A 20,734-nucleotide genomic window follows, 5' to 3' on the forward strand; every position below is an offset into this window, starting at 1 on the left:
TTGAGTGAATTATGTGCATTGCTACCTTCCACTCCTTTTCTGAGATGTTATCTTAATGAACAGTAAACACTAAATATCACAGATTTTTTTATTAACTGTGGTAGTAACATCTGCAGTATCAAATTAAATAAACAGCTCTTGTAGTTTTACCCTAGTCTGTCTGTCTTCTTTTTTGTAACCTCCCAAGAGTTTCTCTGGAACAAATTTTAGTACCTCAGATAAACATAGGGGCAGAGATGGGAGAGCATTCTTGTCACACTATTGATGTGAGACACTGGTTTTGTTTTCCCTCCTGCTGCTGTTCACAATGGTACTGTGTCAAACTCCACATTGACAATGACCGGGTTAGGGATTTGAGGCCAGGATCCATGTTTTGGGAAGCAATAGATTTAAAAACTGCAGTACCATGTCACCCTTTGGCAAACTAAGAACTTCACTGTACTGTGTACACATGACAATAAATAAACTTTAATTCAAGAAGTTTTGAGGCCACAGGGATGTCCATGTTGACTTGGAAAGCTATAGGCCTATATAGGCTATATTTTCTCAAGCTCTTAGTCATTGCCTTCTTGTATGGTGGTCATGGGAACTTCATTTGTTGGTCTATATAGTATATATATTTGTTACACACTGTTTCTTGATCATATATTAGGCCCTCTGGATAGCTGTAATATTCTGCACTTGGAAATAATAGTGCAGCTTAGATGAATAAGGTCAGCTAATTTTTCTTTTTTTTTTGTTGTTGTCAGGACTATTAATTGCTTATAAAAGACTTAACTGTGAAGCTTCGAAGAAAAAACAGGAAATAAAAGTACCCAATAACAATATACACTTACATACTACATGTGATTTCCTAGTGTGTTTCAAAAACGATATTCTTGTAACGATATTCGCCCATTCATGTGTTGATTCTTAAATAGATAGATAGATGAAACTTTAGTCCAACAAACAGAATAAATAAGTTAAGTGGGATTCAAGTTCAGTACTTGATCTAAATTAAAGGGCCTCATCTGCAGAGAGAATTAGGGCCCAACCAGAAATGGACACTTTGGGTTAAGTTTTTCATTCTGTAAAACAGCTTTTTCAGAACATTAAAAAAAATATGATGACATGGACAAACTATAAATTATTTTAAGTCATTTTTAATTTTCTGACAGTGCTACTAAAATTTAAGGCTTACTTTTCCCACTGTACACTTGTCTGCTGTAAACAACCTTTTGGTAAAACTACACCATAGCTAGCTGACAGTCATTTTCTATAGTCCAGTAATTATTGTTTGAACTCTGATTAAAACCAGAAAAAAAAAAAGTTTTCAGACTTCCCGTGTAATGAAGTACAGCTTGCTAGTGTCATTTTTCATCTCATGCCACTCCTTCTCAGTGAGCATTGTCCTCTTCCTCCCAGCTCTAACTCCCCGAGTGAGGGGAGATGCCTCTTTTTACGTGTTACCCAGGGTCCATTACAGCTTCCCGGCAGTCTTTCTGCGAGGCAACCTACAACATTTGTTAGTGCCAGACTAATTACCATCTTTCCTATAATGCTATCATAAATTCTATGATTACTTTGATTCTCAAAACCCCTATACTTTTGTTATTCTGTAATTGTATTTGTGTGTTCTCTGCAAAGAGCATTTTCATGGTTTATTCTGCTAAAGATGGTGGCAATATTATTAAAAAAACAAATAAGTTGTTCAATGAATAGGTGTGAAAGTATTTATGGCCTCCAATATAATAATAAGAAAATGTTAATTAATATATTCCTTGTTTGGAATCTCTTTAGCATTTAATTACAATATTTAAGCCATAGGTAAGTGTTCTAAATTTGTAAAACTGTAATCCATAACTGACTGACAATGTGGTCTGAAGACTACGATTTTGAACTGTTCATAACAAGGTAACTTAATTTGTCAGGGCAATTGACAAATGCCATTTACTTGCTTTTTTTTTTTGTTTGTTTTTATTTTAATTACACTCTACAATAACTATTACGGAAATGTTTGAGTAAACTTATGTCATTTTTAAGAAATTCCAAATGAAGTACTCTATATGAGGTTTAAAGTGTAGCTTTAGCTTACTGCAAGACAAAGTAACATAATATACTGTGACTTTCTACAACTGTCTTACTGCAATACAGAGATGTCTAGGACAGAACCTATCTTGGCAACATCTGATTCAAGGCAGGAAGCTACAAAACTAATGTACAGATGTTGGTTTACGGTGTCTCTCGCATAGTACACATAAATAGGTATAGCAATGACTGCCTCCACAACTATGTCTTTTTTGTGTGTTCATACTCTTCTTTTTTGTTTTGGTATTTCTTTTCCTCATACAAAGAAAATCAAGTTCTTCAGTCACAAAAAGCTGTTGCTGCAGTGGCTAATGAAACAAGGAATGTTTTGACGAATGAAATTGCAAGTAGCACTGAAGACCTTGCCAATATTACCTTGAGTTTTGTGATTCAGGAGGTTTGTTCAATGTTATTTTTATTTCGTTTTTTTAAGTAAACTTTTAATTAAAATTACAACTGTCTGTTTACATTTGCTGGAGTATTCTTGGGAACAGAGTGAACCTATAAATAGAGTTGCTGCGTCACACAGACACAATATCTTGGCTTGGTTACTGTGTGTAGTATATAGATTCTACTCAATTCCACATTCATTGTCTCTATCTCAGAGATACGTGTGCTTGGTTTCTTGTGTTCTGCTTAGAATCTGAGTATAAAAATGCACTTGTTATGTTTATGCCAGTGTTCCTCCTCTGACTGGGGTTCAAATCTTTGTTGACTTTTAATTGTTTTGTTTGTTTTAATTTTTTGTAGTTGTATTTTTGTTTGTATTTGATTTTGTCTATATATCAGTGACTTTGTTATGTTTTTTGTGGGTGGTCCCCCAAGAGACGGGACTACTTGCCTATCATTGCCAGCGACTGCCCTCAGCCCTGTAAAGGCGAGGGTTTGCCACAGTTCCTGGCGGTTCATTTTAAATATGCTAAGGAGTGATGAGTATTATTGTCTTTGTGTTTTTAGTGATTTTAGTGTTTTTATGATTTTTTTTTTTTTTTTTTTTCTGGATTCCAATCCTTTTCTGCTCTGTTTTCTGACCATTCTTAGGATTCTGTATTAGGACTTTGTTGTTTTTGGAATTGCTTTTTGTAGGAATTGAATGCCTTTTGTACTCCTCAGAACTTCACACTGTAGCAGAGATTTTTTTGTGAAGTAAATCTCTTTTATAAAGATTTTGTGTGGCCCTCTGTAGTACATTCAATGGTTTATTGATTAGATTTCTCTCTCTAGTGGGCATTTTTGGAACTGTTCAGAACTTAACATGCTTGAGAATTCTAAGGTGTCACAACAGTAGTCAGTTGCAGTATTGCTGCAAATTTCTAAAGCATGCAGTTTCACAAGTGCATTGAAAATGTAGAGGTGTTAGTATTTATAGTGTCTTATATACAGTTTTAATGAAATAGTTAACATTGCTCATTTAAGTACATTAGTACTATGAATTTCTTAACTACAGTTTTTATGTTTTTGCTTAGGTGGTCCTTCAGTTTATGAAAGTTCTTGAAGAAAGGGAGTCTCCTTTTCTTATGTTACACATTTTACAGCTTGGGACAGAATTTACAACTGCAAGACATACCATGAAGGCTGCTGCTTACTTAAAAAAAGTGAACATGGTGAACTATGACTTCACAGGTAAGCAGTCACTATTCAAATTATTTTAATTGCTTATCTTTTTAAATCCTTTGTACACACTGTGGTTATTAGCAAATTGTAACGATTGGATTTTATTTTTGTTTCATCCATATATTATTACATGTAGCTAATTGGTTGTAAAGTCACATTTTAAATGCTTTAAGGCACTTCCCACATTAACTGTTCCCATTGACTAATATCATTTTAGCTAAGGATAAAGTCAGTTTATAAAAATATACAAGTTGCTCAAAATATTGTAGACAATATTGTACTTTATGCTGTAATTACATAAGTTTGTTTTCTTCAATTTACAATAATGAGATTTCCTTCTGCAGTTCAGAAGTATGGGGTATACTCCATTTTAGTTTATGTTTAAATTCCTGATTTTTTTTTTCCTTAACTGTATTTTACTTGCATATTGTTGACGTCAACGATAAATATTAAATAAAGTATATGTATGTATGTGTATCTGTGTATACGTGTTTATATATAATATGTGTGTTTATATATAATATGTGTGTTTATATATAATATGTGTGTTTATATATATATATATATATATATATATATATATATATATATAGTGACAGATAGAGGGCGCTATGTCCTCTTGAACCCTCGGACAATACGTCATACACCAGGTAAAAGTCCAAAAGTTTGACTTTTTATTAATAAACAGTGCACAAAGCACCCTCCTCTCCACAATACTCATAAACAATCAAATAATTACAATAATGCAATCCTCCAACTCTCCCATATGCGTTGCCACCCTTCCACCCAGCTCAGCTTGCCGTCTGGGGATTTCCCACAATCCTTTATAGTCACTAGCCCGGAAGTGTTCCTGAACCGGCAGTCCATGTGACTCCTTATCACTTCCAGGTCAGATCAAAACTCTTCTTTTCTTTGTCAGCCCGGAAGCACCGTCCTCCCGTCCTCATGACATATAAGTACTTCCGGGCTGTATGAAAACCAAACTCCTCTGTGTCTCCCTGCAGCGGCCCCGGCGTTATCCAGCAGGGCTGTGTATTAAAACTCCATAGTCCATAATGCCCTGCTGGAATTTGGGGCATCTCCACGTTGCAGGAAAGGCTCCATCTGGCGGCTTCTGTATGTATGTATGTATGTATGTATATATATATATATATATATATATATATATATATATATATATATATATATATATATATAGATATATATATATATATATATATATATATAGATATAGATATAGATATAGATATATATATATAGATATAGATATATAGATATATAGAGAGAGATATATAGAGAGAGATATATAGAGATATCTATACTAATAAAAGGCAAAACCCTCACTGACTCACTCACTGACTGACTGACTCATCACTAATTCTCCAACTTCCCGTGTGGGTGGAAGGCTGAAATTTGGCAGGCTCATTCCTTACAGCTTCCTTACAAAAGTTGGGCAGGTTTCATTTCGAAATTCTACGCGTAATGGTCATAACTGGAAGGTATTTTTCTCCATTTACTGTAATGGAGTTCAGCCAGTTCCATGGGGCGGAGTTTTGTGTGACATCATCACGCCTCCCACGTAATCACGTGAACTGACTGTCAATGCACACGTAGAAAACCAGGAAGAGCTCCAAAAGCGCTGAAGAAAACATGCATTATATAATTGAGAAGGCAGCGAAACAATAAGAAGCGAGCGAGTGACATATACTACCATATTAATGAGTGCTGCTACTTCGGAAAGAAAGGTGTAAACCTAAACTTTAAATTAAGTTAATAGACAGGGTTCCGCTGGTGTTTCTCATGCCCACGGGTAATGCGGGATAGCACACCCCTTCACCTGCAATTTCAACTTAGTTACAAAGTGATCAAAACTCTCGTTTATATCCTGTGTCCTCTCATTAAACTTGTATCCCGCATTACCTGTGATAAATTAAGATTTTGTACAAATAATGTTTTAAATTTTTCTTCCTCAGTGGATTCTGGCACCCCCAGCAACAGCTCCTCGCACCCCAAAGGAGATATGTGTGTGTATATATATATATATATATAGATATATATATATATATATATATATATATATATATATATATAGATATATATATATATATATATATATATATATATATATATATATATATATATATATATATATATATATATATATATATAGATATATATATATAGATCTAGATATACATATATAGATAGATAGATAGAGATAGGTGTATGTAAATGTGTGTCTGTATATATGTAGATGTGTGTGTGTGTGTATATATATATATATATTTATTTCTATACTAATAAAAGGCAAAGCCCTCACTCACTCACTCACTCACTCACTGACTCATCACTAATTCTCCAACTTCCCGTGTGGGTGGAAGGCTGAAATTTGGCAGGTTCATTCCTTACAGCTTCCTTACAAAAGTTGGGCAGGTTTTATATCGAAATTCTACGCGTAATGGTCATAACTGGAAGCAGTTTTCTCCATTTACTGTAATGGAGATGAGCTTCAACGCCGTGGGGGCGGAGTTTCGTGTGACATCATCACGCCTCCCACGTAATCACGCAGTACATAGAAAATCAGGAAGACCTCAAAAAAGCGCTGAAGAAAACATGCATTATATAATTGAGAAGGCAGCGAAACAATAAGAAGCGGCGAGTGACATATACAACCATATTCATGAGTTCTGCTACTTCGGAAACAAAGCACGATGTAAACCTACACTTTAAATTAAGTTCATAGACAGGCTGCGCTGGCGTTTGTAATTTAGTGCCTGCCCATATAAGGCCGTCCGTCAGCGGCAATCCAATAGCAAACTGCCATGGGTAAATATTCACGGGTGAAGGACTGTGCTTATGGAGAGGAAGATGAGATGGTCAGGGTGGTGTTTGACACAAACTCAGCGAAACTGCGAGAGAAAGTTTTAAGTGCCAGGACTAAGGTAACATTAAATAAAGCTATGGACATAGCACGAGATGGCACCAGCACAGCTGGGAACCTTCGATACAAGTACACAGAGTGGCTCACGTGAACTGACGCAGTGCACAGATAAAAAGCAACAGTTCCAAAGAGCTGAACAAAACCGAATTACACAATTGAAAAGGCAGCAAAAATATGAAGCGTCTGATAAGCATATTCATAAATGCAGCTACTGTGGAAACAAAGCACACGGTGGAAAAAGTCAATGTCCCGCTAAAGGAAGACAGTGTAAAAAACCCGTGCATGCAGTGTGTCAGGTCTCAGATAAAGAAGAAGACGAGCTGTTTATTGATGCAGTAAGAAGCGAATCGATGAATGAAACCTGTCATCTTTACAGCGATTGACAAACACGGAATGTAACTTGAACACAACACATCCTACAAATACGAACCTGATTGAAAGAAATAATGATAATCAAATCCTTGATGACAGCAACACTCAGTAACACTCACAAAACAAATACTGTATATTGACAGTCATGTTACGTTATTTTTAAAATGTTCCCTTTTCTTTTTCTACCTTTTTTAACACACTACTTCTCCGCTGCGACGCGGTATATATATATATGTATATATATATATCCCGCTCTACATACTCGAATAATGGATACTTTATTAGCCATCAATGATTGTTTTGGTAAAGCCATACTCAGTGTATTCATTAGATGAACGGTAAAAAAGTAAGAGCGAGGGGAGGATGACTCATTGAGGCATTCAGGCTGTAGTCTTGCGTCAACTCTATCTGAATTGCGATCACATTTGAAAAATATATCTTTTCAAGTTCTATTTAGTCCATATGTGTCAAACTCAAGGGCGGGCCACATCCGCCTGGCGTGTAATTATATCCGCCCCGAGATCATTTTATATACTGTATTATTGTTATTAAAGCCCGGTATATGAAGCGCTGGTAACACAATAAACTACAGATCCCATAATGCAGCGCTTCAGCTGCCTTGCCGAACACTTACCGCTTACTAGAGTTATTGCGCACTGAGTTTGCACGGCGCTTTGGTGACTTTGAAGAACAAAAAAAGTCCGTCTACATGCGGCTCGAACCTTGTGCATGTTTGGTAGCACATATCTGTGTGAGAAGCTCTTCTCAGTGATAAAGACTAACAAAACAGCACACAGGAGTCGCCTCACTGATGAGCACCTGCAATCCATCCTGAGAATCTCCACAACACAGAACCTCACACCAAACAGAAACGAACTTGTGGCCAAAAAAGATGCCAGGCGTCCAGCTCTAAAATGACATATGAGCAAAGACAACTGAATGATTTGATTTGTTATTGCACGTAAGAGCGGGAGTCAACCGTTTTAACAAATAGCTGTGTGTGTATATATGTAGATATGTATGTATATGTATATATGTATATATGTATATATGTAGATATGTATGTATATGTATATATATATGTTTATATATGTGTGTGTGTATGTATGTATATATATATATATATGTATTTGTGTGTATATATGTGTGTGTATGTATGTATATGTGTGTATATATGTGTGTGTATATATGTAGATACATATGTACAGTATGTATATATGTGTATATGTATAGATATGTATATACAGTATATGTTTATGTGTGTGTGTAAATATATATATATATATATATATATATATATGACAACAACAGTCATCACTCACAACAGTGACAAAACAATTACATTGACAATCAGGTTACGTTATTTTCAAAATGTTTCCTTTTCTTTTCATTGCTTCTTTAACACACTACTTCTCCGCTGCGAAGCGCGGTATTCTGCTAGTATATATATATATATATATGCCAGCAACACTCATGACAATGACAAAACAATTACATTGTCAATCATGTTGCATTATTATTAAAATGTTTCCTTTTCTTTTTCATTACTTCTTTAACACACTACTTCTCTGCTGCAAAGCTGGTATTTTGCTATTTATGCATATGTATATATGTGTATATGTATATATATATATATGTATATGTATATATATATATGCATATATATGTATATGTATATATACTGTATATATGTATGTGTGTGTGTCTGTGTATGTGTGTGTGTCTGTGTCTATATATATATGCCAGCAACACTCATGACAATGACAAAACAATTACATTGTCAATCATGTTACGTTATTATTAAAATGTTTCCTTTTCTTTTACTTCTCCGCTGCCAAGGTATTTTGATATATATATATATATATATATATATATATATATATATATATATATATATATATATATATATATATATAAATACAGATATATATAAATAGATATGACAACAACACTCATATCAATGACAAAACAATTACATTAACAATCATCTTACGTTATTTTTAAAATGTTTGCTTTTCTGTTTCATAACTTCTTTAACATACTACTTCTCGCTGCTGGTATTGGTATTCTGTATATATATATATATATATATATATATATATATATATATATATATATATATATATATATATATATATATATATATATAGATAGATAGATAGATAGATAGATAGATAGATAGATAGATAGATAGATAGATAGATAGATAGATAGATAGATACAGATATATATAGATATATATATCTATACTAATAAAAGGCAAAGCCCTCACTGACTCATCACTAATTTTCCAGCTTCCCGTGTAGGTAGAAGGCTGACCCCATCTTCACGAAATTTGTTAGGTGGCTTCCCTGCGCTAACCAAAACCGATGTACGTACTTATTTCGGTGGTATGACGCCACTGTCGGCCGCCATATTGAATTTTCCAAACGTCGCTAATTCTCCAACTTCCTGCGTAGGTAGAAGGCTGAAAATTGTCAGGCTCATTCCTTACAGCTTACTTACAAATTTAAGCACGTTTCATTTCGAAATTCTACGCATAACGGTCAACAACGTCCGCCATGTTGAACTTTCTTATTCATGGCCCCATCTTCATGGAATTTGGTAGGCGGCTTCCCTGCACCAACCAAAACCAATGTACATACTTATTTCGGTGGTATGACGCCACTGTCATTGAACTTTCCAACGTCACTAATTCTCCAAATTCCTGTGTAGGTAGAAGGCTGAAATTTGGTACTTATTTCGGTGGTATGATGCCACTGTCGGCCGCCATATTGAACTTTTCAACAGTCTTTGTTACTTATGAGCCCATCTTCAAGAAATTTGGTACACGGGTTCCCAACGCTAACTGAATCCTACTTGCGTACATATATACATCCATAGCCTGCAGCTCAGTCACCGTGTGAGGCTGCTTTGGGTCCCCCATCCCAACGCCTCTCACGTTGTTGGCTGCCTGCCTATATAAGGCCGTCCGTCGCTCCAGTCTCTACATTCCCTTCCTTTCTTCGCCACGGGATTCACGTCTCCCTGCTGATAACTACAGCCTTTTTATTTAATCTACGGCTTCTCCGCTGTTTTATTGTTCATTTATTATGATTATAGTTATTGTGTAGGTATTTTAGACTTACTTTACATTGTTCAGATACCCATTTCCTTTGATCACCATCGATCAAAGAACTGTCACTTACCGAGTGGTTTCCATGCCCGGAGATGGCACCTATCTTTTCCATTCTCTTTGTTACATATTGCACGGCCATATCAGGCTCACTCTTGATATCTGGAGAAACATTGTGTCTTATGTATTGAATAACTGGGACAGGTTCAAGGTGTGGACTGATGACGGTACAGAAGATAATTATACTACACAGGAGCACTAGAAGAGTGGAATGCTTAAGCCCTTCACCTATGCATCTGCATGTGAGTTGATGGCTGCTGCTGAATTATTCGGTTGTCACTTTCAAGTGTACCGAAATGTCCAAATATTTTACACCTTTGGACAACCGCCAATGCCTCTTAAACATCTTAGATTCACAGGTGATGATTTGAGTAGTGGACACTTTGATGTTTATGAATGTTTAAACTCTCAAAAGCTGGATGTGAAGTTATCGATGAAACTGGTTGTATACTTACAACGCTTCACAGATGCCGAATGTCTCTTCAACACAAGTCCTACAAATACTGTCGTAATTGAAACAAACCATGAAACTCAAACCGATTATGACAGCAGCAATCCAAGCTGTGAGATTTGAAACAAGATTACTGTTCACATGGCCAACTGTACGTTGCATGCTTAAGAGTAAGCTCAGAGCACAGCTTGGTCATATTACAACCGGAGGGCCAAACTCACAATGTGGTATACAAAGAGATCCTTAACAAATAATTATTGGTATATTTTCCCTCAGTTTAAAAAGGTTTAATTTTCTTCTTAATAAAACGTTTAAGGAAGTACTTCGCCGCTCCGAAGCGCGGGTATTTTGCTATATATATATATATATATAGATGTAGATGTAGATATATATATATATATATATATATAGATATAGATATATAGATAGATAGATATGTGTGTGTGTGTATGTATGAACAGTATGTATACGTATATAGATATAGATATATATATATAGATATTATATAGATATATATATATAGATATTAGATATAGATATATATACTGTATATATATTGTGTGTGTGTATATATATATATATATATATATATATATATATACATACGACAGCAACACTCATAACAGTGACAAAACAATTACATTGACGATCATGTTACGTTGTTTTCAAGATGTTTCCTTTTCTTTTTCATTACTTCCTTTACACAATACTTCTCCGCTGCGAAGCGCGGGTATTTTGCTTGTTTAGAATATAGTGAAATAATCAAACTCAACACACTCAAAATGTGACCTATGAGAACTGGAAGTGACCGTCTTCCGACATCATAACCGGAAGTGGCATCACCCTATGCGCCTGAAGTGGAAGTGACATTGTCCTAGGCATATATACTAGTCCTGAGTCAGACAGGTTTTCTCGCATCTGGTCTGCAAAGACAACAGAAGAAGGTTTAACGCGCCCCGTCACCACCTGGCCTGGTGTGGAATTACCTTCACTTGGTCCATACAACGTCCTCCAACTCACACATGTGTGACATTGCCCCCCCTCAGCCCAAATCCGTCGTGTCGGGCATACCTGTCCGAGAAGTCGTGGCACAGAGAAAGGGCATTGGCCTGCAGTACATCTTGGCGATAAATGACCGAAAACTTATATTGCATTAGGTGTAAAAACCACCTTGTGACATGCGGGTTAGAATCCTTGTGTAAGGCCATCTATTGTAAAGGTGCTTGATCCATCACAAGAGTAAACTCGTGCCCCAAGAGGTAGTACCTCAGCTGAGTAATCGGTTCAGCAGTTTCCGACAGGTGCATATTGGGATTTTCCACTCCAGCGACACTTTGGCTCAGCATGGCTCCAAAACGTGTGTCCATCTGGAGTATGAAAGGCATAGAAAAGTCAGTTGCTTTTAGTATTGGAGCCGACGTAAGTGCTGTTTTCAGGTCACTGAATGCAGCTTCTTTTGTATCATCCCATTCCACAACATTTGGTTTCCCTTTCTTTGTGAGATTGGACAAGGGCATCACTCTCTCAGAAAGACTGGGTACAAATCGGCGATAGTAGCCTGCTAAGCCAAGATGGCCTCTTGGTCATTGGATGGGGCCAATTCAAAATAGTGTCTATTTTGGAACACTATGGTCTCACTATACCACGGCCCACTAGGTAGCCTAAATATTTAGCTTCAACTAATCCAAAGTAATATTTCTTTGGATTAATATGAAAACTGGCTTCTGCTAGTGACCGCAATACGGCTTGAACCTGCCGTAGGTGACCCTTCCAGGTGCTTGAATAGATGACATCATCTAAGTAGGCAGCACTATACAAATTATGAGGATAGAACACTTTGTCCACCAGACGTTGGATGGTCGCAAGTGCCCCAAAATCAGAATGGAAGGACACGATATTGCCAGTGTCCGCTCAGGGTACTTTTCCTTAGCAGAGTCCATTAAAGGAACCTGCCAATACCCATTTGTCATATCCAGGATAGTCAAGAATTTGGCTTATACTAGCTGCTCGATAAGGTCGTCCACATTCGGCATTGGATACGCATCGAATCGGGAGACTTGGTTAAGCTGACGGAAGTCATTGAAAAACCTCCAACTGCCGTCAGGCTTTCCAACCAAAATGATAGGACTGGACCAAGGACTATACCTTTCCTCAATAACACCAAGATGCAGCATTCTTTTGGTCTCCAATTCCACTTCTGCTTTTTTTGCTTCAGGAAGATGATATGGGCATTCTCTGACTATTACCCCTGGATTTGTTACAATGTTGTACGCAGCCAGGGACATTCATCCAGGTTTTTCACTCACTACGTCTGGGACAGACAGGATAACTGCTTTGAGCTCCTGCCACTGTTGGCGATTCAGATTATCACCGAAATTAAGGTTTCATTTTTGAGCGAAGATTGAGTGGGCTGTCTGGAGGTAGAATCAAGTTTCTTGTCCTTCCATAGTTTCAGCAAATTTAAATGGTATATCTGCTTGCTGGGTTGACAAATTGGTTGTTTAATCAAATAATCGACCAGCCCCTTCCTCACTTTATTTAGAATGCAAGATAGGAACTAAAACCATGAAACGATCTCCCAGGCGGGACTCCTAAAGGGATGTAGACATGATTATAGTAACAGACCTGGGCTGCTTGAGCTTTCTCTATGTGAGACATTAGAATTAGTCTAATTTTGGCAAATCTATTATGTAATTGTGCGATATATTCAAGTATATTTACGGAAAGGAGTGGCTCTTCCTCCCAGCCCTCTTTTAATGTATCCAATATGCCTCGGGGTTACCATCCATATAATAACTCAAAGGGGATGGGGGGGGACCCCAAAGAGGCTTGTGGGACTTCCTGATAGGCAAAAAGCACGAGAGGGAGGAGCTGATCCCAGTTCCTTTTATCCTCATTGACTACCTTGCGTAGCATCTGTTTGAGAATCTGGTTAAACCTTTCGACTAGACCATTGGTTTGAGGATGTTATACTGAGATCTTTAAATGTTTTATTTTAAGTAATTTGACCGTTTCCATGAGCGTCTCTGAGGTAAAATACGTTTCTTGAACTGTTAGGATTTCTTTAGGGATGCTGACTTGCATGAAGACCCCTACTAATTCCTGTGTGATAGCTTTTGAGGTTGCTGAGCGCAATGGAACACCTTCAGGATATCGGGTAGCATAATCTACCAGGACCATTACAGTAATCCCTCGCTATATCGCGCTTCGACTTTTGTGGCTTCACTCCATCACAGATTTTAAATGTAAGCATATCTAAATATATATCACGGATTTTTTGCTGGTTCGTGGATTTCTGCGGACAGTGGGTCTTTCAATATGTTACATGCTTCCTCAGTTTGTTTGCCCAGTTGATTTCATACAAGGGACGCTATTGGCAGATGGCTGAGCAGCTACCCAATCAGAGCACGTATTACATATTAAATAAAACTCCTCAATGATATACATTATGCTTCCCACGCGCTGCTACCCACACACAAAAGCTCTAACAGCCCGTATTGATTTTTCATTGTTTGCTTTTCTCTGCCTGTCACTCTCTCTGAGAAATACAGGCAGATACTTAGCCATCATGCAATACCATCAGGGAGGCATATGATTGGCCCCATTATCTGCTCCTGACGGAGGGGGTGTGAGCAGAGGGGCTTTTTGCACAGTGGCTGTTTGCTTAGAAGATACTGACGAGCCTGTAAAAAATTGCTGAAGGACTACCTTCACATTGATCCCTTCATTGTGCCGCTTTATCGCGGTGCTTGCATACTTAAAAGCCTCACAGCCCTCTTGATTTTTGAATGTTTACTTTACTCTCTCTCGCTGACATTCTCCGCTCCTGACAGCGCACCTTGAAGAGGAAGATATGTTTGCATTCTTTTAATTGTGAGAAAGAACTGTCATCTCTGTCTTGTCATGGAGCACAGTTTAAACTTTTGACTAAAGGGTGTTACTTCATGTCTAGAGGGCTCTAATAATGTTAAAAAACGTATTTAGAAGGTTGTAAACAGGTCTTCAATGCTCTAACCGCGAAAATATTAGATTTATAAATAAAGAATCCTACTTCTTGGAAATTCATTTATCTGTCTGGAGCAGATCAACCGCTATAAACGAGGGTTTACTATATAACTGTGCAGAGAATATTTATAAACAGTGTGGGAGAGTTTCTGAGAGTTTAAAATATATAAAAATAACCATACAAACATATGGTTTCTACTTCACGGATTTTCACCTATCGCGGGAAGTTCTGGAACGCAACCCCTGCGATCGAGGAGGGATTACTGTATATATTTATGAGCCTTGGCTGAGGTGCTCTAGGGCTCCCATTAGGTCGACCCCTATCTTTTCAAATGGGGTGTCAATTAAGGGTAATGGAAATAGAGAAGCACGGTCCCTCCTAGGAAACAGTCGCAATTGACACTCTGGACAGGACATGCAAAAGTGGCAGACCTCCTCATTTATTCTGGGCCAAACAAATTGGAGTTTAATCTGCTCCAGTGTTTTTTTGGGGCCCAGATGGGCTTGTTCACAGACCTGACGCCAGTAAGTCCGTGGTACTAACAACAGTGACCTCCTCTCCCCCTAGAGTTTTATATAAAAGGACAATATTTAATACAAAGTGGGTAACTTGTGCCATAGGATGTATTGTGTGTTGGCCATTTATCAGAACGACTACATTCTTTGCAAATTTTTTAAATGTAGCCAGGGTCTACCTAAATTGAAACTGCAGACGTGTAAAAGGGTCGGATTAGACCTCAAGAGGCGGGGTTTTTAGCCTGGGCCGGCACAGCACTTAATTATGATGTATCACATTGCGATGTGTTTCCTCGTAATTGTTAGTGGTCGTACGCCGTCTTTTTTCAGGCTGTGTATACGGTTTGAAGGACGTTGAGGAGGCTGGTTCTCCGTCCCTGACTAGACCTAGTGTTTGCGTGGGAGTAGCAAGTGCTATACCGCGGTTAATATCTGACCAATCTTCACCTAGTATCATGGGGAATGGGGTATTTTTCATCACTACTACCACTAACTTTTTTAAAATGTCGTAGTGGCAAATATAACAGTTGGTGGATCTACTGTACAGTATAATATCAGATATCCCCGTGAATACAGGTTAGACGGGTCTTTTGTCCATTGTTGCGGTAACACTAATTGGAGAGAAACAATGAAAATGTTACTGCCTGAGTCAAATAAAGACATAACTTTGTGTCCATTAACCAGCACTTTTCTCGTATGTGCAAAGGCCTGAGGAGTAGTGAGTGCACACTGCCCCTCCCTCCGTATCAATCCACATATCCATTTGTCGCTTTGTGGATCCCTTCGCCGCGCATTAGGTTCTACGGGAACATGCCTTGCATTGTAGCAATAAGACTCAATACTAGGGACTCAAGCACATCCAGGTCCACACGAGTCCTGTTCTGGTTCTCGCAGGCAGGTTTCCGCTCTGAGGCCCCACTAGTTAGATTAAATTGCTATGTCCCCAGGCCGGCTGGTCAATTTTACCAGGCAAAGCACGGAGCAACAAGGCACAGGTTACCTGCTCCGCTATTTGGTGGGTAGTATTGAAAATTCACTGCCTGTCATTTGGTTGCCTTAGCACACTCAAGGGGCAGCCACCCATGTATTGTCCCTAGCTACAATGAGTTTTGATGGATCAATGTATGCATGTGTGTGTGTCCGTGTATATATACATGTGTATGTGTGTGTGTGTATGAGTATATACAGTGGTGTGAAAAACTATTTGCCCCCTTCCTGATTTCTTATTCTTTTGCATGTTCGTCACACAAAATGTTTCTGATCATCAAAACACATTTAACCATTAGTCAAATATAACACAAGTAAACACAAATGCAGTTTTAAATGATGGTTTTATTATTTAGGGAGAAAAAAAATCCAAACCTACATCGCACTGTGTGAAAAAGTAATTGCCCCCTTGTTAAAAAATAACCTAACTGTGGTGTATCACACCTGAGTTTAATTTCCGTAGCCACCCCCAGGCCTGATTACTGACACCTGTTTGAATCAAGAAATCACTTAAATAGGAGCTGCCTGACACAGAGAAGTAGACCAAAAGCACCTCAAAAGCTAGACATCATGCTAAGAGCCAAAGAAATTCAGGAACAAATGAGAACAGAAGTAATTGAGATCTATCAGTCTGGTAAAGGTTATAAAGCCATTTCTAAAGCTTTGGGACTACAGCGAACCACAGTGAGAGCCATTATCCACAAATGGCAAAAACATGAAACAGTGGTGAACCTTCCCAGGAGTGGCCGGCCGACCAAAATTACCCCAAGAGCGCAGAGACGACTCATCTGAGAGTTCACAAAAGACCCCAGGACAACGTCTAAAGAACTGCAGGCCTCACTTCCCTCAATTAAGGTCAGTGTTCACGACTCCACCATAAGAAAGAGACTGGGCAAAACGGCCTGCATGGCAGATTTCCAAGACGCAAACCACTGTTAAGCAAAAGAACATTAGGGCTTGTCTCAATTTTGCTAAGAAACATCTCAATGATTGCCAAGACTTTTGGGAAAATACCTTGTGGACTGATGAGACAAAAGTTGAACTTTTGGAAGGCAAATGTCCCGTTACATCTGGCGTAAAAGGAACACAGCATTTCAGAAAAAGAACATCATACCAACAGTAAAATATGGTGGTGGTAGTGTGATGGTCTGGAGTTGTTTTGCTGCTTCAGGACCTGGAAGGCTTGCTGTGATAGATGGAACCATGAATTCTACTGTCTACCAAAAAATCCTGAAGGAGAATGTCCGGCCATCTGTTCGTCAACTCAAGCTGAAGCGATCTTGGGTTCTGCAACAGGACAATGACCCAAAACACACCAGCAAATCCACCTCTGAATGGCTGAAGAAAAACAAAATGAAGACTTTGGAGTGGCCTAGTCAAAGTCCTGACCTGAATCCAATTGAGATGCTATGGCATGACCTTAAAAAGGCGGTTCATGCTAGAAAACCCTCAAATAAAGCTGAAATACAACAATTCTGCAAAGATGAGTTGGCCAAAATTCCTCCAGAGCGCTGTAAAAGACTCATTGCAAGTTATCGCGCAGCTTGATTGCAGTTATTGCTGCTAAGGGTGGCCCAACCAGTTATTAGGTTCATGGGCAATTACTTTTTCACACAGGGCCATGTAGGTTTGGATTTTTTTCTCCCTAAATAATACAAACCATCATTTAAAAACTGCATTTTGTGTTTACTTGTGTTATATTTGACTAATGGTTAAATGTGTTTGATGATCAGAAACATTTTGTGTGACAAACATGCAAAAGAATAAGAAATCAGGAAGGGGGCAAATAGTTTTTCACACCACTGTATATCTATACTAATAAAAGGCAAAGCCCTCACTCACTCACTCACTGACTCATCACTAATTCTCCAACTTCCCGTGTAGGTAGAAGGCTGAAATTTGGCAGGCTTATTCCTTACAGCTTACTTACAAAAGTTGGGCAGGTTTCATTTCGAAATTCTACACATAAGGGTCATAACTGGACGCTACTTTTCCCCATATAATGTAATGGAGTCTTGAGTTGGAGATGGCCGCGGGGGGCGGAGTTTCGTGTGACATCATCACGCCTCCTACGTAAGTACGTAGAGCACAAGGAAGAACTCCAAACAGCGATCAGCACAAAACGCCATTTCACAATTGAGAAGGCAGAAAAACATTATGAAGCAAATGATGCATACAAGCATATTCATAAGTACAGCTACTGCGGAAACAAAGCACGGCGTGAACCGTAAGTTTATATTAAATTAAGTTCATAGGCTACCACTAGCGTTTGTAATTTAGTGCCTGCCCATATAAGGCCGTCCATCAGCGGCAATCCAATACAAACACTGCCGGTAAATATTCACGTGTGAAGGACTGTGCTTATGCAGAGGAAGATGAGATGGTCAGGGTGGTGTTTGGCACAAACTCATTGAAACTGCGAGAGAAAGTTTTAAGTGCGGGTCTTAGCTGACATTACGAGATGGCACCAGTACAGCTGGGAACCTTCGATGCAAGAACACCAAGCGGCTCACGTGAACTGACGCAGTGCACAGACAAAAAGCAACAGTTCCAAAGAGTGCTGAACAAAACCGAATTACACAATTGAGAAGGCAGCAAAAAATATGAAGCGCCTTATACATAGAATCATATTCATAAGTGCAGCTACTGCGGAAACAAAGCACACGGTGGAAAAAGTGAATGTCCTGCTAAAGGAAGACAGTGTAAAAAAAACCCGTGCATGCAGTTTGTCACATCACAGATAAAAGGAAGACGAGCTGTTTATTGATGCAGTAAGGAACTAATCGATGAATGAAACCTCTTATCTTTACAACGATTGACAAACACGGAATGTAACTTGAACACATCCTACAAATACGAGCCTGATTGAAAGAAATAATGATAATCAAATCCTTGATGACAGCAACATTCAATAACACTCACAAAACAATTACTGTATATTGACAATCATGTTACGTTATTTTTAAAATGTTCCCTTTTCTTTTTCATAACTTCTACTTCTCCACTGCGATACACGGGTATATATATAAATGTATATATATACCCCGATCTACAATACATACTTTAGCATAGACAAGCCACACGCTGTGGCTAATTGTAGAGTCTTAAGCCTCTAACGCCGACATTCGAGGTTCGATCCCGAGAGGGGATGTACTGACTATGTACGCTGCGCTACCGATTCATTTTACCTTCGCATCTCCTTGGTTTGGGACGTATGAAAAAATATTAGGTTAACGCAGAATCATGTTACGTTATTTTTAAAATTTTCCCTTTCTTAGCACAAGCACAGCTGAGAAGCTTCGATGCATGTACTCCATAACGCGTTAAAAATAACGATTTAATCACACTTTCAATTCCAAGCAAACGGGAACTTTTGTCAATGCATGATTTCCTGGTACATCCATTACACTGATGCACACATCACAGCTACAAAAATGTTAGAGTCGGAATAAAGCGCGTTCCTACGACTGATCATTTCGACTTCCAGAAGCCTTGATAAAAGCATGGTTTTGTGCACACTGAAAAACAAGCAAAATTAGATGCATTACAGAAAGCGGACTTTGTGGCTCTTACTGGGGATCATTGGACTTCCGTGACCGTTAGTAATTCTAAATACATCTAATTACAAAATGTTCAATGATCACACTGTTTTAGCCTAATGTACAAAATAATTTTGGCTAATGTTACTCAGAGTTTAAAGAGTAAGCTGGTCAAATTACCTTTTATGTTTCTGACTTATTTTTTAAGAAGAAAACTGCACTTTATGGTGAAATTTTGGTTATTATTATTTAAAGACAATACTATTCTGAAAATGTACTTAAAGTACTTAAACTACCACTTTATTTTTAAGTCTGCCCAATTTTAACCAGGGATGATATTTTTGTTTCTGTTTTGAATTCAAATGCAGTTTAAAGGCTTTTTTTCAGAAATTAAAACAGCTTCAGTTTACAATATTCATGTCCATGTCTATTATTTGATTCTGTAAGCCCACTAAAACCGTTTTAAATAAAAAAAAAAAACATTTGCGATTTGGGGCAAATTTACGTGTGCGATTACATACGATTAATCAAGATTAATTCTTACACAGCCTCTAATTAATTGGATTAATTTTTTAATCGAGTCCCACCTAATATATATATATGTAGATATATATATGTAGATTTGTATATATATGTGTATATACAGTATATATGTAGATATATATATATATAACTGTATATATATATGTGTATAGATGTGTATATATATATATTTATATATATGTTTATATGTATATATATGTTTATATATGTGTCTGTGTGTGTGTGTATATATATATATATATATATATATATATATATATGCCAGCAACACTCATATCAATGACAAAACAATTACATTAACAATCATCTTATGTTATTTTTAAAATGTTTGCTTTTCTTTTTTATAACTTCTGCGAAGTGCGGGTATTCTGCTATATCTGACTCCCCCACCCGCCTTAACTGTCGATCCCCCACAAACACAGTGTCTCGGAATTTGCATAAGCACACCCCTTCACCTACAATTTTAACTTAGTTACAAAGTGATCAAAACTCGTTTATATCCCAAGGCCCTCTCATTAAACTTG

At 37.7% G+C, this 20,734-nt stretch overlaps 1 protein-coding gene across 1 annotated transcript in view; it reads left to right on the plus strand.

The window, feature by feature from the left end:
* Positions 1 to 20,734, plus strand: part of vps13c (vacuolar protein sorting 13 homolog C) — a 624,410-nt gene that overhangs the window by 380,226 nt on the left and 223,450 nt on the right. Inside the window, exons 33-34 of the mRNA XM_039771364.1 lie at positions 2,334 to 2,464; positions 3,534 to 3,690. Of these exons, the coding sequence (XP_039627298.1) occupies positions 2,334 to 2,464; positions 3,534 to 3,690 (288 nt within the window). The remainder of the gene's footprint in view (positions 1 to 2,333; positions 2,465 to 3,533; positions 3,691 to 20,734) is intronic.

Source organism: Polypterus senegalus, chromosome 12 (genome assembly GCF_016835505.1).
Source record: "Polypterus senegalus isolate Bchr_013 chromosome 12, ASM1683550v1, whole genome shotgun sequence".
Lineage (NCBI taxonomy): Eukaryota > Metazoa > Chordata > Cladistia > Polypteriformes > Polypteridae > Polypterus > Polypterus senegalus.